This window comes from Rana temporaria, chromosome 1 (genome assembly GCF_905171775.1).
Source record: "Rana temporaria chromosome 1, aRanTem1.1, whole genome shotgun sequence".
NCBI lineage: Eukaryota > Metazoa > Chordata > Amphibia > Anura > Ranidae > Rana > Rana temporaria.
Window position 1 is genome coordinate 119,331,161 of NC_053489.1, and position 23,759 is coordinate 119,354,919.

Here is a 23,759-nt window from a genome sequence, read left to right on the forward strand (position 1 = left end):
GTGGAAGAAGATGTTGGAGTGATATTGTTTCCTGTGCTAAGAACACGTGGAACATATGGCTATGTCACAGCTGATTTGATCTCCCATGACATTTCTGCCACTGTGGGTATAGACTATGCAGTTTCTAATGCTACAGTGGTGTTCCTGCATGGGCAAAATCAGAGCTTTATCAACATCAGTATTATTGATGATGAAGAAAGGTAAATCATGGGTTGTAAATGATAATATATATTAATAATGTTTTTAAATGTCTGGTCTTGGGTCTTTTACATGTGAATAGAGCTGTAACATAGATCTAATAGGTTTGGAGAAGATATTTAAAGTGGAATTTTAGTAAAAAGTCCTGCTACATCACTTCAGACTGGCCCCTTTTCCAGGTATAGTTATGTAAAACATTAAAAATAAGTGCCTATGCAGGCAGTCCCCGGGTTACAAACAAGATAGGGTCTGTTGAATTTGTTTGTAAGTCCGAAACAGGTAAATTTTTTAAGTGTAGCTCCAACCGAAAAAATGATTTTTAAGCTTTTTGGAAAGCATAGGAAAGGGTTAACACCCCTGTAACATTTGTTTTGCTGTCAGTGCCCATGTACAGAAGATTTCACTTCACTTTCTGTCCCTGTGACAGTTAGATTTTAAAAATTTTGAGTTGTGGAAACAAGGATTGGTGATTAAGCTTCAGCTTCAGGAGTACATTTTCCTTCCTAGGGGTAGATTTCCTCTCACTTCCTGTTTTCTCCCTCCGTTTGTAAGTAGAAGTTGTTTGTAAGTCGGATGTTTGTAACCCGGGGACTGCCTGTACTGTTTACAATCCAAGAATACACTGTCTCACCCTGCTCTGCACATGCTCAGTTGCTCTCTATTTTTAGACAAGTGGAAACAATGCTATAGTCAATTTACAGTAGACATGTGCAATTCTTTCGGTCCGAATACAAATTCAGACAAATTTTTGATTATTCAGAGATTCAAGTGTATCCGAATCTCTGAATTAAATTGTAACGGATAGTAACGAATTTGATTGAAATCCATTAAAATTGATTTTGTTTATTAATTTCCCAACGAATTCCAACTTTTCAGAAAGATTAAAATTCTGAACGCTCAAAAAATGTTCGACCGATTCAAATTCTGTGTGAAGAAATAGCGGGTTGTTAAGCAGCAAGCCGGGAAGCTGGATGCTGATGGATGAATGTAAAGAAAATAATTCCTGCTATTGCCCAGCAATAAAAAAATGTACAAAAAAAAACTTGTTTAATAAAACGGGTGGGGTCCCCCCCAAAATCCATACAAGACCCTTATCCAAGCATGCAAACTGGCAGGTCAGGAAAAGGGGAGATAAGTGAGCGCCCCCTCCTGAACCATACCAGGCAACATGCCCATAACATGGGGGGGGTGAATGCTTTGGAGCAAGGGGGGCTCTGCAGCAGCTCACTACAAAGCACCTTGTCCCCATGTTGACAAGGGCCTCTTCCGGACAACCCTGGGCTGTGGTTGTCGGGGTCTGCAGGTGGAGGGCTTATTGGAATCTGGAAGCCCCTTTTTTAACAAAGGGGGGCTCCCAGATTCTCCTCCCCCTATGTGAATGGGTAGGGGTAAATCGTACCCCTACCTATTCACTAAATAAAGTGTCAAAAAGTAGTACCCACAAGAAACAGTCCTTTTATTTAAAAAAAATAATAGTGTGCCTCGATGTAAGTCCATCATCAATCATGACGCCTGCCAGATCCGAAAAATAAAGTGCTCTGTAGTGTGCCATGGTTAAGGAGGGGGTGCTTGCTTATCCCCCCCTTTCCTGACCTGCCGGGCTGCATGCTTAGATAAGGGTCTGGTATGGATTTTAGGGGGACCCTATGCTGTTTTTTTTTATATTGGCATTAGGTTCCCCTTAAAATCCATACCAGACCCGTAGGGCCTGTTATGGACAGGGGGGGACCCTACGTCTTTTAAAAAAAAAAAATCTAGCATTTTTTTCTTTGCATTCATTTGTCAGTGGGGAAGCCCGCTGACAGATGATGACTTACGTTTGTTTTCCTCATACATTTTCTTCAGTTCACCTAGGGTCTGGGAAACATTGCCGCTAGGATTTATAGGGGGTTTGTGTTTTCAAACAAGAGAAAAGGAAACAGAAAGCACATTAAGTTTTCACACATTGTAACCAATCATGTTTTTATCTTTAATCCTCGGAGCACATGAACCAATAAATCTGATCATTTTGGACAACTCATTTTACTGTTTTCTTTTTGCAAGTTTATTTTAAAAACTAACCCTTAAAATATTACCAAAAATCTTCACACCATTATAAGCATTAGTACATCTCACTGTTCAATTATTTGTTGTTGTTTTAGTGAATTTGCAGAGCAGTTTGAGATTCGCCTTGTGGGAGCAAGTGGAGGAGCTGTTCTGGGTGCACACCTCCTGACGCTCATTACAATAGCAAAAAGTGACTCCCCTACTGGAGCTGTGAGGTTTCTTAACCAAAGCCAGATAACACTTCCAAACCCCAATGCGACCATCACAATATTGCTAATGCTTGAGAGGACAGGCGGACACATGGGAGAAGCCCAGGTATTGATATCAGCTGCATTCCTTTTGTGTGTATAACCATTGATGTGTAAGGTCCAAATAATGCACTAGTGCACTTACGTTTGCTTTACAGAATAGGGCCATATGTAACCAGCAATGTCTTTAAAGTTAACATGTTCTTTCCCCATACTGGGCAAAATAACATGTTCACCTTACAGTAGGAATTTTAGAGGCAAATATATCTTAATTGATTTTACAAAATAACAGAGGCATATAAAGAAAGCTAATGCCATGTCAATGTAAGAAATTGACTGTGAACATGGGGCCAAATCATAATGAACACATTACATTGTTAAGGACAGAAACATGACTGGTTTGAACATATGCTTCCTGAATATTTTAACGAATACGCCATTGGTGGTTGAATAATTGAAGCCAAGGCCTACAATAACAGAAGGCGAAGTGGCACAATAAAATATATACATATATATATATATATATATATATATATATATATATATATATATATATATATATACACACATATATATATATATATATATATATATATATATATATATATATATATATATATATATATATATATATATATATATATATATATATATATATATATATATATAAAAAAAAAGAGGCAGAAAAAAGAATAGGAAGAGGTGAACAACCAACGAGTAGTCAATAGTAAGAAAAAGAAAGTAAAAGTCAAAAGAAAGGAGATAAAGGCATGAGCGAATCCTGAGGGCCAAAATAATTAAAAAAGGAGGCTACCAAACAGAAGGCATTACCAAAAACTGACTATTGCAGAAGCATCAAAGCATTATCGGGGAAATCTTGATAGGTTCCTTAAAGTGTCTCTATTCCATCCTTGTGGAGATGAAGCGGCCACTGTGCTACTGTCAGAGGATAGGATCTCTTTGAGGTCATCTGAGGTGGAGGTGGTACATTTCTCAAAAGTATCATTGTCCAACGCTAGCATTTCCTCTATGCTTATAATGTCATTTACTGTGGAAACCCATAGAGATGAGGGGTGATAGCTGTCTTCCAAAATATCGGTATAAGTTGGCGTGCTGCTTATAATTTTTTTTTTTATTAAACACTTCCTTGCCACCTGTTATATCACAAGACCACCTGATAAATATATTTTTGAGTGTAGGGGAACATGTGGTGCTACCCTGTCTCCTCTCAATGAATTCCTTAGGACCTGAGTGAACAACAGCGAGGCTTGACTGCCATCAAATGTAGCCCTATGTATGCTTTGACTTGTTTAAACGTATGGAAAAAACTCTTTGTGGGGTGCTGGATTAGGTCAAGGCCGGGTTTACCATTTGGTACATTGAGGCCACTTTTCCCCTTATAATTTTTATTGGCTACACATTTATTTACATCATCAGTTAGAACTGTTATCGCATATAGGGTTATATACACTTTACCATAATATTCTAGGCCTGGTTAGGATAAAAAAAACAAGGAACTGTCCGGCGTTAAAGAGGTGATCCTAGCGGAGGGGTGTTTTAAATGCAGGCTTCAGTGTTGGAAATTCAGGAATGATTTGGTGCAACAAGGGGACTCTGGAAAGAAAAATAAAACCTGCTAAAAGTTCCCCTGCTAAAAGTTATACTGTTACTTTGCCTAGTATGGACGAAATACAGGTTCACTTAACCATAATTAAAACTGTATGGAGTTTTGCTATACAGTCAAGAGAATGATTTTAACTGGTGACTAATAATTGCATGGTAAGACAAAAAATAAATAAAAAAATGTTAGCTATTTGGTTATTGTAGTTGCCACAGGGGATAATTCATAAACAATTATAAAATTAAATTTTCACTTTGCACACCCAGGACCCAGTTACATACAGATGAGATAAAACATTGGCATTTTCATATTATATGTTTGGATGCTTGAAGCAAATATAGCAAAGTGAAACATTTTCCTCGTTTAGCAAATTCACCTTTGATGCGTTGTCTTTGAAATTATTTGCTTGTAAATACATTGCCTAAATAATTATATATATATACTGTATATATATATATATATATATATATGTATATATATGTATATATATATATATATATATATATATATATATATATATATATATATATATTAGTGTATGTGTGTATATGTGTGTGTATATATATATATATATATATATATATATATACTGTATATATATATATATATTAGTGTATGTGTATATATATATATATATATATATATATATATATATATATATATATATATATATATATATATAATATCCTCATCTAAGAGTCAGCTTGTTTATTATTTAGCATAACAGGTTGTAAATGTAGAAGGAACAAGCTGTTGTGAGTGTAACACGTCCTTGCTCTCTTTTAGTCATTTCCTTCTTGGAGCGCACTTCTAAAAGTGTTTGTGTATAGAAGATCTAGTACATAATGTATTGTTTTCTTGAACAAATACGTGTGTAAATAGGAGGTCTAGTACTGAGTGTATTGTTTTAAACTGCCTCGTTATACAATGTGAAGGTTGTGAAGTGTAAGTAGTGCCAAGAACATGTGCGGGAAGTAAATACCTTGTGAGCGTAAGTCTGTCCTATAAATATACATAGTGCTCAGGAAGCGGGATACTTTACACCTGCCATCAGTCAGAAGAAAGAAATTACTGACACTTCCACCTACGTGGAAGTGTGTCACAGCCAGGGGCGGACTGACAGTTCATGGGGCCCCCGGGCAAAAGGAGATCATGGGGCCCCCTGTGTCTCCGCCCATGTGTCCCCGCCCACGTTAAAGCTACATTCACACAAAGTCCCACCTACATATTGCACTGCCCACATTGCAGGCGTTCAAAGAATTTCTCTACACACTGTTCAAAATAAATGTTTATTATAGGAATTAAAACATTCTTCCCACTGATGATCACCAATGTAAGGAACATTCTTCCCACTGATCACCAATGTAAGGGACATTCTTCCCACTGATCACCAATGTAAGGAACATTCTTCCCACTGGCCACCAATGTAAGGGACATTCTTCTCACTGATCACCAATGTAGGGAACATTCTTCCCACTGATCACCAATGTAAGGGACATTCTTCCCACTGATCACCAATGTAAGGAACATTCTTCCCACTGATCACCAATGTAAGGGACATTCTTCCCACTGATCACCAATGTAAGGAACATTCTTCCCACTGATCACCAATGTAAGGGACATTCTTCCCACTGATCACCAATGTAAGGAGCATTCTTCTCACTGATCACCAATGTAAGGAACATTCTTCTCACTGATCACCAATGTAAGGAACATTCTTCTCACTGATCACCAATGTAAGGGACATTCTTCCCACTGATCACCAATGTAAGGAGCATTCTTCTCACTGATCACCAATGTAAGGAACATTCTTCCCACTGATCACCAATGTAAGGGACATTCTTCCCACTGATCACCAATGTAGGGACATTCTTCCCACTGATCACCAATGTAAGGGACATTCTTCCCACTGATCACCAATGTAAGGGACATTCTTCCTACTGATCACCAATGTAAGGAACATTCTTCTCACTGATCACCAATGTAAGGAGCATTCTTCTCACTGATCACCAATGTAAGGAACATTCTTCTCACTGATCACCAATGTAAGGAGCATTCTTCTCACTGATCACCAATGTAAGGAACATTCTTCTCACTGATCACCAATGTAAGGGACATTCTTCTCACTGATCACCAATGTAAGGAACATTCTTCCCACTGATCACCAATGTAAGGAACATTCTTCCCACTGATCACCAATGTAAGGGACATTCTTCCCACTGATCACCAATGTAAGGAACATTCTTCTCACTGATCACCAATGTAAGGAACATTCTTCCCACTGATCACCAATGTAAGGGACATTCTTCTCACTGATCACCAATGTAAGGAACATTCTTCCCACTGATCACCAATGTAAGGAACATTCTTCCCACTGATCACCAATGTAAGGGACATTCTTCCCACTGATCACCAATGTAAGGAACATTCTTCTCACTGATCACCAATGTAAGGAACATTCTTCCCACTGATCACCAATGTAAGGAGCATTCTTCCCAATTTTGTTTATTAAAAGTCTTGCAAACAAAAAGCATAAAATCACTATAAGATATACATAAATATACACATATTTACATAAATGAAAATAAATATAGCAAATCTGCTCTCAAACAAAAGACTTTACAGCAAAACAAAAATCATGTAATCACCAGGAAAATAAATCTTAATACAAACTCACACCACTACACCAGACAAACCTGCAAGGTCAAGAAACAAACCCGCACCCATTATGCATGCAGCCCTTCTAAGAAACGTCCAACACCATGCATCCACCTATTTCTACCTCAATTACCCGCCGGCGCGTTACCATATCGGTTTCAAAAAGTACCGCAACTCCGCTGCAGGGCTCAGCCGCAAGAGACCAAAAGGAGGGACCGCCTCTCCACTCCCTTTTTGCCAGATGGACATCGGCCAAAGTATGGAGCCAGGTCTCTTGCAAAAATAAAATCTCGGCATCAAACTCGCTGAGCAAAAATAAGGCCATATCACGAGCTCTTGCAGATTTAATGCTGGCGACATTAATGGTCGCCACCTTTATCGGAGGGGGAACTGCCATCAGGATGATTGGGGTAGTCGTTTCTTGACCTTCACCACACTCTCATCACCAGAAACCGCTCTCTTCAAACAACGTGACTCATCCATAGATGAAAAAGAAGAAGACAAAGACATCTTTTCACCCGACAACACATTAAAGGTGTTACCAAGGGGAACCCCTCCTGGATCCGACTCTGAGGAAGAGACGACCGGTTTTCTTGTCTTTCTCTTCATTTTTTTCCTCCTCCTAATCTTCTCCCACCCCTCCTCATCCGAATCCCCATCAATGGAATGTGAAACATGGGGTACGGACACCCTTCCATCAGCCCCACCCTCATCCAGCACCCCCACATTCCCCTGACCACGCTTGCGCTGCCGAGGGGCAGGGACTGGAGGCTGAGTGGGAAGATCCGCTAAACCTGCCCCCCCAGCAGCCTCCGCCAGTCTGGAGGATCTACGAATAGATGGACTAGGGACAGGAGGGACAGATTTAGGGACCACATCTCTAGGGGGAACAGAAACAGATGTCACAGACACAGAAGGGACAGACTCAGGGACCACATCACTAAGGGGAACAGAAACAGATGTCACAGACACAGGAGGGACAGACTCAGGGACCACATCACTAGGGGGAACAGAAACAGATGTCACAGACACAGGAGGGACAACAAGAGTTTCAGTGGCCTCATCCTCCTTATCCAGCCTCTGCAGCTCAGTCTCCAACCCTGGCAGGTTATGTAATGCCTCCGGGCATTGACTGTACGGGTGACCAAGTTTTTGGCACAAATTGCACCGAATGTCAGTACAGTCTTTAGCCAAATGGCCAAGCTCCTGGCACAAAGAACATTTCTTGCGGGTGCAGGTGGAGGCAAAATGGCCCTTGTCACCACATTTATTGCACACCTTAGGCTGACCCTGGTAAAAAATGGTCAGCCTGTCCCTCCCCAGAAAGGCTGAACAGGGCAGATGTTGAACAACATTTCCCTGCACCCCCAATTTTAGTGACACTGTCCAGGCCCCTGTCCATATCCCATGCTGATCAAGGACCTTCCGCAGTGGAGCGAGGACTTCACCATAGCGGCGTAACCATACTACCAAATCAGCCTCTGGGATGGATTCGTTACGCACAAGGATCGTCACTGATTTTATTAGAGGCTGCCTGGAAACCACCTTTGGCATCCAACCATTCCACTGCGGAAGGTCCCTGCGCCCCCTAAAACGTTCCCAAAATAAATCCAGACCCTCAGGCTTTACAAAGGACAAATCAAATTCCCAACTCCCAACGGGACAAATCAAAGCAAAAATGTCTGCGACTTTGAACCCCATTTCCAGGATCAACTCTGCCACCCTCCCCCTTACTGGTGGGGTCCCCTCCCCCTCCCACTTCAACTGGACCACATTTCTCCGCTTATACCCACCAACCATCCCACCACTAAACCCCCCCAAATTGTGACCACCAACATTTGCACCATTCCCCCCACCCTCCTTGGTGCGATTCCCCAAAACCGACGCGTAACTCCCAGCAGATAAACCATTGGTTTGTTTTGAACCATCTGACACATTTGCAGCAGATATCGATTGCACAGATTTGGTCTGAACAATCGGTGAGTCTTTCCTCTGCTGAGCAGGGGGAGGAATATCATTTTTATTTTTCCCAGCAGTATTAACCCCTTCACCACCCACCACATCCATTGTTTTATCATTACTGTCATTCTTAGAACTTGCTGGAATATTCACAGTTCCTGCAGTCTTCCCAGCAGTGTCAGTTCCCACTGCTGTGCTTGTAGAAGCTTCAGCTGGCCGGTTCTCTTCTGTCAGGACAGGGTTGTCATCAGGGGATAGTGCAGGCTGGTCTGACACTGCAACAGGTGAAACCTCCATTGCTTCTTCCACTGCACATGGTGCAATATGCTGATCCCCTCCCCCACCACAGGGAGGCTCAGGTGAGGCAATCTCATTGCTGGTAACAGGCATACCTTGTACAGAGGAACTACAGGTCCCAGCAGAAACTCCAGGCAGCGCTCTGCACAAGGCCTTCACTTTCTGCTCCTTAGTCAGGGCACCGTCCACCACAGCAGGTTGGGCAGACATGTTGGAAGACAGTGAGGTGTGCTGACATTTCTCCACCTGTACTGGCTTGGCTTCAGGGACTTCTGTATTAGCAGGCTTGTTTGCTCTCAGGGGTGACTCCATCTCCTGGATACATTTCAGGGTGCCATGCCCACTCTCAACCCCCTGGCTGGTTGCCATCGGCGATTCCAAGCCCTGACATGGAGGAAGAGGTGCAGAGGCAGATGGGCCCGCGTCATCCATTATCTGAGGCTGGTCCCTGGAAACTGCTGTCTGGCTGGCAAATCTCCTCTCATTATCAAACTTTTCTCCACTTTTATCTTTCAGCTTTTCCAATAATAAAGATTGTTCCTTTACCTTTTCCTCCAATTCCTGCAACTCAGGCTTCATGGCCAAACGATTTTTACTCCAGGCCTGGAAGTACTTGATTTTGAAAGATTTGTGTTCAGCCTTCAAAATTTTAAGTTTTTCTTCAGCTCTTCCAATCGCCCTAAAACGATCAATGCTCTTCTGACTGAAGACATTTGCATCCACAGCAGGGCCTGGATCTACAGACAGATCCTCCACCTCCTCCTCACTAGGCCCCGTATCATCAGGGGGATCCGTCCCGGGGCCTCCCCCAGGATCAGGCATTATTCCTGGGCCAAGCTAGCAGGCAAGGCCCAGGCTTGGAAAAGGTTGGATCTCTCAGAGAGCTCCTTGGGTGTGTCCTCCTCCTTCTTCCCACTGATCACCAATGTAAGGAGCATTCTTCCCACTGATCACCAATGTAAGGAACGTTCTTCTCACTGATCACCAATGTAAGGGACATTCTTCTCACTGATCACCAATGTAAGGGACATTCTTCTCACTGATCACCAATGTAAGGAACATTCTTCCCACTGATCACCAATGTAAGGAACATTCTTCTCACTGACCACCAACGTAAGGAATATATATAGGGAATAACACTCACTTAGGCTGGATTCACACCTATGGCATTTTTAGTGCTTTTTGCATTTTGCAGATTTGCACTACAGAACGTGTTCCATAGGAAACCATGTTAAATGGATTGTTGTGCAAATCTGCAAAATGCACAAAAAATGCCATAGGTGTGAATCAGCTTTAGTCCAGGTTCGCACTGACAGCGGGAATGAAATTGTGCGAGACAGTTCAGCTAAACTCGCATGATTTCATACCCGCATATCAGTGCGAATTTGGCGGGTGATTTCAGAGACATCTGTGAGGGTTGCAGCACAGATGTCTATGGAAATTGCACCAAGAAGTCGCCAAAAGTTGTACAGAAACTACTTTTGGGAATCGGCGCCACAGATGGGGCATCGCACCGATTTGGTTAGTGCCATTGCCATGCGATTTGACATGTCAAATCGCATGGTAAATTGCTTCAATGTGAACCAGGTCTAAGTGCTATTCCCTATATATAACACTGATATCTACACACTGAGTGGCATTCAGTGTACCAGATATCAGTGTGCAGGGGCGGATTGACCAGTCAGTCGGTAACTGCCCGAGGGCACCGTGGTGGCAGGGCCCGGGCCGGCTCAGTCCGCCACTGGAGGTGCCCGCAACAGTGGCAGCTTATCATACACAATAAAAAAAAACTGAGTCTGTACCCCCGAGAAAGCAGTGCCTTGAACCATTAAATCCCACTAGCTAGGTTGATGTGGCTGTTGTATATGAGGGGGTCGGGAGGTATGAGCTGGCCGGTGTCCTGACGATATGGTTCCTCTATCTGATAGTTTCCGACCTCAACTGTGCATGCTCAGTCAGAGTCTACGGAAATCTCTGAGGCTGAACAGCTGTTTGTCCGCTGTAAATGGAGCATGCGCAATGCGCTCGCTCCCGACCCGATGCTTGGGGCTGGTTATACACGGCTCCTCCACTCGATGGCCAGTGCTTTTGTCAAAGGGGTGGATGTCATATTGAGAATATCAACAAACTGGGGGTGTGTGTAACCAGCACCAAGCATTGGGTCGGGAGCGAGCGCAGTGTTCATTGCATATGCTCTGTTTACAGCTAACAAACAGCTCTTCGGGCTTGGAGATTTTCGTAGCCTCCGACTGCGCAAGTGCAGCGCCTGCGCAGTCGAGGTCGGAACCTATCCGATAGGGGAACTATCTCAACAAGACACCGGGATGGATGGCTCAACATGTGCACTAGTGAATAGCCCCTGACATGACCTGCTACCTGGTAAATAAGCACAGACACAGCACAGGACAAGAAGGTAAAGAAACAATCAGCATGGGCATGGCTCTTATTACACAGATTAGACACTGTCACGGTAACTGCAATCACAGGGCTTTCATTACTTATCACACTGACCTGCTAATCTGCACACAACACAAGGCAGGTCATTGTGAATGCCATTCGTTCCTGTGTCTGTGCAATTCAGTCAGCTCTGCCTCTCCAGTCCAGCAGCAGCAGCTCCTTCACATGCAGTCCTCCGAGGCAGTGACTTATGGCCCTGCCCCCTCAGCTGAAGCACAGGGGAGAGAGGTGGGGAGAGAGGTGGCCGGAGCGCCTGTCATAGTGTCACTGTACATCCCTGCACACACGGCTCACGGCTCTGATGAGCCATCCATCCTGGGAAGCTCATAACTCCCGAGCGAGCCTCTTATACAAGGCATCTCGGGGGTACAGAGTACAGACTACGTTTTTTTTAATTGTGTAGAAGCTGACGCTGCTGCGGGCACCTCCAGGGACGGACTGAGCCAGCCCGGGCCCCCCCACCACGGGGCCCTCGGGCAATGACCGAATGACCGAATGGTCAGTCCGCCCCTGGTCACAGCTGCGTATGTGAAATCCCAGATGTACCTGGAAATAGGTGCATATGAACACAGCATGAAGTACAAGATGGCAGCGCCTTCAGCATGTGATATTCAATCAGTAGTTTGTTTTGATATTTAAAATAACTTTAGCAAAAGCAGAATTTATTGTACTGATTGTCAGTAGCCTCGTTCCCTATGCTTATCATACATTTCTTAATGTTTGTTAGATTTAACCTAAATATCGAAAAACAATTGGTTCACTAATTTAATGAACTCCTCTTTGGGATATTTCAGGTAAATCTAAGAAATAATAATTGCTTTATACAACTGTTTTGATTCCTTTTTTGTTTGAACTCACAGCATCAGTATGAAGATGAAAATTACTGATAGGGTTTAACATCTCAGTCCTTACTGTATTTCAACGCTAAAAAGTTTGTTTGTCCTAACATCAGTTTGACTGAGTTTAAGGAAATGATAACCCATTATTTTATAATCCAAAAACATTCATTACTTAATGGCCCTGTAATCTATTTCATGAAATTGTTTCTAATGCCGCGTACACACGATCGGTCAAAACGATGAGAACGGTCTGATAGACCGTTTTCATCAGTTAACCGATGAAGCTGACTGATGGTCAGCCGTGCCTACACACCATCGGTTAAAAAAACGATCGTGTCAGAACGCGGTGACGTAAAACACAACGCGACGCATGCTTGGAAGCATTGAACTTCGTTTTTTTCAGCACGTCATCGTGTTTTACGTCACTGCGTTCTGACACGATCGTTTTTTTAACCGATGGTGTGTAGGCACGACTGACCATCAGTCAGCTTCATCGGTTAACCGATGAAAATGGTACCATTCTCATCGGTTTGACTGATCGTGTGTACGCGGCATTACTATGGTTTTTGCCTCCTTGTAATGTCCCTTGTGAGCTTCTGAATCTCTCCTTCTTCACCTACTTCCTGTTGGGAACAAGCAGTATACATAGTTAAATAGTTACATAGTTAGTCAGGTTGAAAAAAGACACAAGTCCATCCAGTTCAACCACAAAAAAAATAAACAAACAAAATAAAAAGCACAATACAATCCCATACACCCAACTCCATACCCACAGTTGATCCAGAGGAAGGCAAAAAACCCCAGCAGAGCATGATCCAATTTGCTACAGCAGGGGAAAAAATTCCTTCCTGATCCCCCGAGAGGCAATCGGATTTACACTGGATCAACTTTACCTACAAATCTTAGTACTCAGTTATATTCTGTACATTTAGGAAAGAATCCAGACCTTTCTTAAAGCAATCTACTGAGCTGGCCAGAACCACGTCTGGAGGGAGACTGTTCCACATTTTCACAGCTCTAACTGTGAAGAAACCTTTCCATATTTGGAGATGAAATCTCTTTTCCTCTATATATTATAGTATAGTATAGTTATAGTATATGTTAGTTGTGATTGTGTGCACTCTATGCACACTACACATCCCATAGTTTAAAGTCCACAGTCCATCTTAGGAGCCAACAAGAGATGGTGGCTGGGTTCAGACATACAGTGGAACCATAGAACACAAACTTAGCCACCCTCTACTAGGAAGTCAGATTACAGCAGCAAATAAAGGAATTTGGAGATTAGATGGAGATCAATAGAAGGTACCTTTTTGAGTTAAGAGTGCATATTGAATAGATTTTTTTTTAGATCAGACTTTAGTGTCACTTTATGCTGGCTATACATTAGTAGAATTACATTAAATTTTCAAATCAACACAGTACTCAAGTGACCAACCACCAATGACAATTGGATTCAAAACTCACCAGAACAACAGGCTACCATTACAGCAGCATGTATGCCTGGGCATGTATGGAGTCCATCATGGATCAGTGTGGTAACTCACTTGCAATGATACTTCATAGTGTAATAGATTTATTGTCACAATAAATAAAATTGCATAAAAGCATAGGACGTTATGAAGGGGCCAAACACTTGATAACGTCCTATTTGATGAAACACGTCGGGTGGAGATTCTGACTTTGGCGTTACACCGCTGAGCGTTCCAGGGTCAGCAGCGGCTTCACATGTGAGTTATCTGGATTTTTGTTCTGTTTTTATGTGATTTTACTTATTGTGACAATAAACTTATTACATTATGAGGAACTTTTTTAGGTTCCTGGTGAGCTTTATTTATCCTTAGCTGGAATGTACTAGGAAGTATCATTGCAAGCGAGTAACCACACTGATCCCTGTTCTGGTGAGTTTTGAATCCACTTGTCATTGGTGATTGGTCACTTGAGAACCGTTTTTTTTTTTTTTTTTTTTCAAATTCTTTTATTATATTTTTTCTAGACATTACAGTAGATACAACATAAAATCAACATAATCAAGAAAGAGCCTCCGCGCTACTGTAGACTCCTAAACAGTAATAACCCAAAACAGATACGGTGCTGCAAAACCTAATAGTGTTTACAATACACAAATCAGAAATCATACATATAGGGGTTCTGCGCGAACCAACACAGTGATAAAAAGGTAAATAATCTAGACATATAAATATATAAATATAGTGAATGTGAACAAAAAGTAGAAAGTGGGATAGTGAGTGCTCACACTTTCCAAAATCAAATATGTGTAAGTGTAACCTCAAAAAGAATGAAATAATTAAATATATTAATTATATTAATTAAGTGGTTAAATAATTGAGCAAACAGTCTGTGACGGTATCGGTATGATATCCCCGTCAACGTTCCCTTCTTCCCATAACGAAAATCACCCCAATATTCCACGAGGAGGGATATCCCTGGAATCGCCCAGAAAGCCACACATGAGACCAGCTTACTGCTTGAACAACACAGACTTTAATGTTATAACACACAGCTTATATGTCATTTCCAAAACTGTTACAATGACAAATCTCCGCCCCCCTCACACTGGGGCTTCCATACAGATGAGTAGGTAGACACGACGGGGCCGATGCTGAAACACATTTTCTTTAGACAATGACATCAATGACGCTGAGCACTAGCTGTACTGAATACATCAACCAGACCGCTCGACCCCGCATATAGAGAGATAATTACCACAATGAAGCAATCAGAATAATTAACACAAGCCACTTAAACCCAGCTCTCCTTCACACAACACAATAGATCAATTAACCTTTAGAAATAGTGAGGGGACATTAGCACATCAATAACCTGGCTAGCAGGGAGCAGTAAACTGAGACATATAGGCAAATGTATCACAATGGCCCCCCTTTTGCTCCCTGCTCCGGCAAACCCGGTTGGACCTTCCCTGGTCCAGTAGGGTTGACGGGTTCAGAGCTATTAGTCAGAGGTTAACTCCAATTGGCATGACTGACCTCCCTTGGCAACTGCTTCAGACTCAGGTATGTCACCGGGTCGTCAGATCACACGCCGGTCAGTCCCCAAGTCTTTGTGCGATCTGCAAAGTCACCAGAAGTCAGTGTGAAGACAGCGAATGGGTCTGTGCGCCGCCGTCTAGGTGTCCCGCTATGGGAGGGGGCAGGTTATGGCTCTGAAGTGACAATCCCAGGAGATTCATAAAAAGAAAAAGTTATATTTGTTGAAATGCTGTAGCACTGGTGCTCAGAGTCCGGGGGGGGGGGGGAGGGGAATCAGAGCCCCATAAGGTCAGCCACCCCCTGCTCCCTCCGCAGCCGCCGGTTCTCCTCCCCAGCTCCATCTCCAGTTCATGCTGCTGTGACCTCAGGTGGTTGTTCTCCTCCTCCATGCGGCTTATGCACTCCTCCAGCTCTATGTACTCACGGATCAGCTCCTGCTTGCTCATGTCCTGCAGGCTCTCCACGTGGTCCTTCATCATCAGGAACTGGGTGGTGGTGTAAGGGGCCACCGGTGGGCCCTTGGCGAACATCTCGGCACGCATCTGGGACGCCCGCTGCGACTCCCTCTCCTCCAGTCGCTTCTTCTCCTCCCAGGTCAGCTTGTTATACGGCTTCCAGGACCTCTTCTTCTTGAAGGGTGTCCGGCGGTGCCTCTTTCTGCCCAGCTCCCTCCAGGGCCCCTCCGGCTCAGGGCTGTCGCCCATGACCAGCTGACAATGGTGTTCCCTGTTGTCCGTAATAACAGATTGTACCATGAGGGCTTCGTAAGGGGTGCCCAATGGTTCTTCCTGACCCAGCTCCTTTGGATCCCAAGCCGAGTCTACACAATGGGCTGCTGCTGGTGGGCGGTACCCAGGTTGAGACCAATTTGACCTGGTGTTGTCATTCATGGGGCAATTCTGCTTGAAGTGACCCAGCTGTTTGCACCGGAAGCAGCGTTGTTCGTTGCCCTCCTGGCGATGATAGCGAGGGCTAGATGTCACCGGTCTGTTAGGAGGTTGGTATCTAGCGGTTGGTGGGTGTGAGGGCACCGTTTGTGGTGGAGGTTGTTCCTGTGGTGTGACCTGGTTCGTCTTGCGAGTATCTGCATATTCATCCGCCAACTTCGCGGCCTCTGGTAGAGTCATGGGCCTGCGATCTCTCACCCAATCTTTGACGTCCGTCTGGATGTGATTGTAAAATTGCTCCAGGAGCATTAGTTGCAAAATGTCCTCTGCGGTGGTGGCCTGGCTGCTGTTAGCCCAGTTAGAGGCCGACCGGGACAATTGGCATGCCCATTCCGCATAAGAGTCTTTCGTGGTTTTGCGTGAGTCCCTGAACTTCTGTCGGTGGGACTCTGGGGTTACTGCATAACGAGCCAGGAGCACTTCTTTAACCCGGGCGTAGCTATGAATATCCTGATCTGGCACGGTCCGGAAAGCATCAGAAGCTTTGCCTGACAGTTTGCCTGACAATATTGCAACCCACTCTCTTCTAGCTATTCGGTGCAGGTTACATTGTCGCTCAAAATCCGCCAGGAAGTTATCAATCTCACAGTCCTTTTCATCAAAAGCTTTAAAAGCGCTAAACGGAATCTTCCTTGCGTCTGCTGTGCTGTACTCACTGTTTGGAGAATGTGCGGCTGCTTGTTGGACTGCTGCCAGTTTTAACTGTAGTTCTGCGTCCCTTATTTCTTTAGCCTCCTTCGCTAACAGGTCCATCACTTTCAGCACCACATCCGGCGTTGGGTTCGGGCCGAACCACGCTAGCTTCTCTCTCATTAGCTTGTTGGCTGGCGATTCCTCCTCCTGAATCACTGGTGTCTCCATCTCTTGTACTGCTGGCGTTGCTGCAATCCCGTCCTCCTGGTCTAGCTCCATTGATTCTGCTATGATGACCCGCTTGGTTTTGTTGCTAGCAATCCTTCCACGAACTTCCAGTAGTTCTTCCAGTGTCTGCTTGGAATCCGGGTGTGAAGGGGAATAGAAGGGAAGATCCCGCTGCTGCCAACCAATTGTGACGGTATCGGTATGATATCCCCGTCAACGTTCCCTTCTTCCCATAACGAAAATCACCCCAATATTCCACGAGGAGGGATATCCCTGGAATCGCCCAGAAAGCCACACATGAGACCAGCTTACTGCTTGAACAACACAGACTTTAATGTTATAACACACAGCTTATATGTCATTTCCAAAACTGTTACAATGACAAATCTCCGCCCCCCTCACACTGGGGCTTCCATACAGATGAGTAGGTAGACACGACGGGGCCGATGCTGAAACACATTTTCTTTAGACAATGACATCAATGACGCTGAGCACTAGCTGTACTGAATACATCAACCAGACCGCTCGACCCCGCATATAGAGAGATAATTACCACAATGAAGCAATCAGAATAATTAACACAAGCCACTTAAACCCAGCTCTCTTTCACACAACACAATAGATCAATTAACCTTTAGAAATAGTGAGGGGACATTAGCACATCAATAACCTGGCTAGCAGGGAGCAGTAAACTGAGACATATAGGCAAATGTATCACACAGTCCAAAAAAGTTGAGGTGATCAAAAAATATATGAAAATAGAAAATATGGAATATGACAAATGAGGTGAAAAAAGTGAGTAAAGAGTGTCCCAATAATGGTGTGCCAAGCTGTCAAATGGTGGTCGCAGTGTAGCTGAATATACACTAAGCAGGTTGTTGACAGATGTATAGTTCACTCCCTCACCAGGCTCCCAGAACTCTTACCTCAAACCATAAATAAATGTGCATCCAATAGATATTGAATCACCATAGAGATCTTCTCTCTTGTTGGTATCAGCTGGAACGTCTCCTTGGCCACTTCCTAATACAGCTCCAGTACAGGGAAAAGAAAGGAACACAAGGGCTCCAATAGTGTAATATTGTAAGACTCAGGGGGAATTTATTAAGGAAAAAACCTGTGCTTACATCAAAACATAAAAACGAGTGCAGTGAATAAACATACAAGCGGCGTCTTCAGCGCCGGCTTACGTCACTCCAGGTGTACGCTCTGACCAATCCCTACGCGTTACGACACGGGATCACGTGTCTTCATCTGGGGAAAACCGTTTTCTTGAGAACCTGTACCACTCTGTGTGTGATTTGAGGCTAGGATGAAGGTTCACCTTCCAGCAGGACAATGACCCCAAACACACTGCTAAAGCAACACTTGAGTGGTTTAAGGGGAAACATGTAAATGTGTTGGAATGGCCTAGTCAAAGCCCAGACCTTAATCCAATAGAAAATCTGTGGTCAGACTCAGTGGCGGTGCGTCCATAGTGGGCGCAGGAGCGCCACCCCCTCTCTCCTGCACCCATCAATCAACAATACATAGATTCATGCATTCATTAATGCATTGTTGTTTGCTTCACAATAATAAAAAAAAAACATCTTCAAAGTTGATGGACATGTTCTGTAAATGAAATGATGCAAACAATCCATGTTAATACCAGGTTGTGAGGCAAGAAAACATGAAAAATGCCAAGGGGGTGAATACTTTTACAAGGAACTGTAGCTCAAGCTCTGTCAGATGGGATGGAGAGAAATGTTCAAGTCCTGCCAAAGATTCTCAATTTGATTTAGATCTGGACTTTGACTGGGCCATTATAACACATGAGTATGCTTTTCTCTAAATCATTCCATTTTATATCTGGCTGTATGTTTGGTTGTTGTATGTTTGTTGTTGTGCTGCAAGGTGAACCTCTGCCCCAGTCACAAGTCTTTTGCAGACTATAACAGGTTTTCTTCTAAGATTTCCCTGTATTTGGCTCCATCCATCTTCCTATTAATTCTGACCAGCTTCCCTGTCGAAAAAAAGCATCCCCACAACATGATGCTGCCACCACTATGTTTCACGGTGGGGATGGTGTAATCAGGGTGATGTGCAGTGTTCATTTTTCACCACACATAGCATTTTGCTTTTAGGCCAAAAAGTACATTATTGGTCTCATCTGACCAGAGCACCTTCTTTCACACCTTCTTTGCCACTCTTCCGTAAAGTCCAGATTTGTGGAGTGCACAACTAATAGTTGTCCTGTGGACAGATTCTCCCACCTGAGCTGTGGATCTCTGCAGCTTCTCCAGAGTTACCATGAGCCTCTTGGCTGCTTCTCTGATTAATGCTCTCCTTGTCCGGCCTGTCAGTTTAGGTGGACGGCCATGTCTTGATAGATTTGCAGTTGTGCCATACTCTTTAATTTTTTGGATGATTGTTTAAACAATCCTCCATGAGATATTAAAAGCTTGGGATATTGTTTTAATAAACTAATCCTGCTTTAATTCTCTCCACAACTTTATCCCCGTCCTATCAGGTGTGTTCCTTGGCCTTCACGATGCTGTTTGTTCCCTAAGGTTCTCTAACAAACCTCCTTCGCAGAACGGCTGTATTTATACTGAGATTAAATTACATAAAGGTGGACTCTATCTACTAATTAGGTGTCTTCTGAAGGCAATTGGTTCCACTAGATTTTAGTTAGGGGTATCAGAGTAAGGGCCCTTTCACACGGAGCGGATCAGTAATGATCCGCCTCCGTGTGTCCGTCAGCTCAGCGGGGATCCTCCATAAAATCCCCGCTGAGCCATCGGCTGACAGGGCGGTCCCCGCACCCTGTCTTTTCTCTGCTCTCCCATATGGGGGGATCGGATGAACACGGACCGTGTGCCCGTGTTCATCCGATCCGCAGACGGAAGAAAAAATAGGATTTTCTTCCGTCCGCAAAATCGGATCTTTGCGAAGGCGGGTGATTACACCCACAATCACATAGGGACCAATGTATGTCCCGTTTTCATCCACAAACGGATGGATGAAAATGCGGACATACGGTCCGCACATGTGAAAGGGGCCTTAAGGGGGCTAAATACAAATGCACACTACATTTTTCAAATATTTATTTGTAAAAAAAAAATGAAAAACATTTTCCTTCCACTTCATAATTATGTGGCACTTTGTGTTGGTCTAATCATAAAATCCCACTAAAATACATTTAGGTTTTTGGTTGAAACATGACAAAATGTGGACAATTTTAAGGGGTATGAATACTTTTTCAAGGCACTGTACATATGATTATATTATTGTAAACAGTGTCTATCAGAATGGAGAACAGGGTGAGATAACTTAAAGCGGAACTTAACTCTCCTATCCTTTTCAGCCAAGGAAGCTGCCATCTTGGCCTCTGTTTGATCTTGAACTTCCATTGTGCTGTACATGTGATCAGTTATGACACCAGCTATATGATAGTTTGACAGTTTGGTTTAGAGCACACATCCAATTTGACAGTAACATTTCCAGCATTCCGGGAACATAACTGTTTTTTTAAATGTTAAATCAATGGGTTTAGTTCCGGTTTCAGTCAGCGGGAGAATTTCTTTATCTACATCTTTCTACATTCTGTCCATGTTTACTATTTGTGGCTAGTGAGCCGTTAATGCCACTGATTGCATATTGTGAGATGTGAGGATCAGTCTGCACTGTCCAGCCCCATCTAGCATCTGCAACTGTCAGCCTCTCATAGAGTTTGACCTGCCGCTGGAAGCAGGGGTGGAGGGTGCACCTCTACCTTCTACCTGTACCTAAACTCCAGAGCCTCATGCACCTGCCGCATGTACTTGTTTCATTGCATACTCAAGTTTTTTGTAATTGTATAAATAAACATTTGATAATTGCCACGCCACACCTTGTTTTAGGAGTGTTTTCTCTCTCCTGCAGCTATATGAAATTGTTTGTACTCCTTTCTGTTTCTCTAGAGTGGTGTGATCCCCATATATAAGATTATTTGTTTTGTATTACTGTCCCAAGTCACTGGTGGAGTGATGTCCTCTCACTAATCACTATGGACCAGATTCACAGAGGAGATATGACCGCGTATCTCCTGATACACCGTTGTATCTCCTGTCGTATCTATGCGGCTGATTCATAGAATCAGTTCCGCATAGATAGCCCTAAGATCCGACAGGTGTAATTGACTTACACCGTCGGATCTTAGGATGCAATACTTCGGCCGCCGCTGGGGGGAGTGTGCGTCGTATTCCAGCGTCGGGTATGCAAATTAGCAGTTACGGCGATCCACAAAGGTTTTTCCCATCGTTACGTCGGCGCAAGTCTTTTTTTCCCGTCGCAAAGTTAGGTGTGCTTTAACATGGTGTAAAATTACTCCACCATGTTAAAGTATGCCCGTCGTTCCCGCGTCGCTTTTGATTTTTTTTTTTTCCGGCGTAAGTATGTTACGCACGTCGCGATTCACAAACACGTCGGGCCGCCGTAAGTTCGCGCAAAGCACGTCTGGAAAATTGCGAACGGAGCATGCGCAGAACGTCCGGCGCGGGAGCGCGCCTAATTTAAATGGTACCCACCCCATTTGAATTGGGCGGGCTTGCGCCGGACGACTTTACGTTATACCGCCGCAAGTTTCCAGGTAAGTGCTTTGAGGATCAGGCACTTACACTAAAAACTTGCGGCGGTGTAATGTAAACGGGTTACGTTACACGGCCGCAAATTTTCGTGAATCTGGCCCTATGTGCTGCTTCTGTCTGGCACCTATCACCTTAAAAGGAAGTAAAGGGGTAATCTACTCAGAGGGGGACAGCGATAGACAAATTAAAAAGGTTCTATCTCTTACCCATCCTACTAAAAAATGTCTCTCTGCTTTCCCACTGGGGAGATTTCACTTACATCTTGTTCTGTGTCAATTTGATAGGAAATACAGTAAAATCCTTCATCACTCTATCCAAAGTTACAAATAAAATTTAGTTTTTATTGGGCTATACCCTAAATGATAACAAGATGTATCATATACATGTTTTAATTATGACCAAAAACCTACATTAATAATCTTATTCCAAAATAGTTTTTTAAGGATTTGCTTTTAGGAGCAGCAACCCTACTGGGTAGAAATTGCTATAAGAATGACTGTCCAGTGATCGAACATACTGAAAATATAGCATAGCTGCCTCTGTTTCCATATATCATGTTGCTTAGTACGTTTTGTGCAGTGGTCTATTTCCTGCTATTGACTCAGCTGATAATGTCTTTCTTACATGAACATTGTGTACACAGTATGTTGTGTAGCACCACTAATGACTACAGTGCATTCTTTCCACAAAGGGCCAGACTAGGCATCACATTTCCTGGCTTGTAGTTAGGTGTTAATCTTCTCAGAGGTGTTACGTGTTTTCACACTTGTAGATGAAAAGTGATAAATTTTTTAAGCCGGAAACTAAACATGGAAATATTATAATGAAATAAAACTGGGTTTAATTTCTGTTTTGTATTCTAAAAAAAATCCATAATTTTAACATTTTAATGAATTCTAAAGAAGCTGGTTGACCCTTTAAAATGGTTGTAAACGATCACCTTGCAGAAAACAACCCATTCGTTTCAAAATAGAAATGAACGGCAAAACATTTTTGTATAGATATCTAAAATATTATAAATACAATTTTTCCCTTTTTTATAAGTGATCACATTCCCTCTGTTCTCAGCTGAATAAGAGCCTGGGGGGAAGAGAAGCAGCTGCATACTGAGCTTCAGAGCCGATCCTAGTGTCACATGCGCCTGGGTGCAGAAATATTTCTGGAGCCCCTACAAGGGCGTGGTCACCTTACTAACCCCTCCTCCTTTACCAATGTTTCTATGGGAACAACTCAAACACAGAGATGCTCCCTAAGGAGTCATCTTTACCCTGGGATCCTCCCAAATCTCTTAACAATAAAAAAAATACAGGAAGCGAAGCAGAGTACTCTATTTGGACCTGGAGGGGGGTCTCTCTAATGGACACAAAGAGGGCCTCTGTTAGAAATTCTGTTTAAAACGAGACCCCAGACATAGTATAGGAGATGGTCAGAGACTGTGGAAATGATACAAGAGATTAATGCAGCCTCACCAGTGCCCAGCAAATGCAGCCTACCAGTGCCCACCAAATGCAGCCTACCAGTACCCATAAAATTCAGCATACCGGTGCCCACCAATTGCAGCTTACCAGTGCCCATCAAATGCAGCATACCGGTGCCCACCAATTGCAGCTTACCAGTGCCCATCAAATGCAGCTTACCAGTGACCACCAATTGCAGCCTTATCAGTGCCCATCAAATACAACCTAACAGTGCCCATCAAATGTAGCTTTATCAGTGCCTATCAAATGCAGCCTACCAGTACCCATAAAATGCAGCATACCGGTGCCCATCAATTGCAGCTTACAGTGCCCACTAATTGCAGCCTTATCAGTGCCCATCAAATACATCTAACAGTACCCATCAAATGTAGCTTATCAGTGCCCACCAATTGCAGCCTACCAGTGCCCATCAAATGCAGCCTACCAGTGCCCACCAAATGCAGCCTACCAGTGCCCACCAAATGCAGCCTTACTAGTGCCCACCAAATGCAGCCTTACAAGTGCCCACCAAATGCAGCTTATCAGTGCCCAC

General features: G+C 43.5%; 1 protein-coding gene across 1 annotated transcript in view; it reads left to right on the forward strand.

Moving 5' to 3' along the window:
• The window catches only part of ADGRV1 (adhesion G protein-coupled receptor V1), a 576,045-nt gene that overhangs the window by 267,344 nt on the left and 284,942 nt on the right, over window positions 1-23,759 (forward strand). Inside the window, exons 67-68 of the mRNA XM_040342090.1 lie at window positions 2-200; window positions 2,340-2,559. Coding sequence (XP_040198024.1) covers window positions 2-200; window positions 2,340-2,559 — 419 coding nt within the window. The remainder of the gene's footprint in view (window position 1; window positions 201-2,339; window positions 2,560-23,759) is intronic.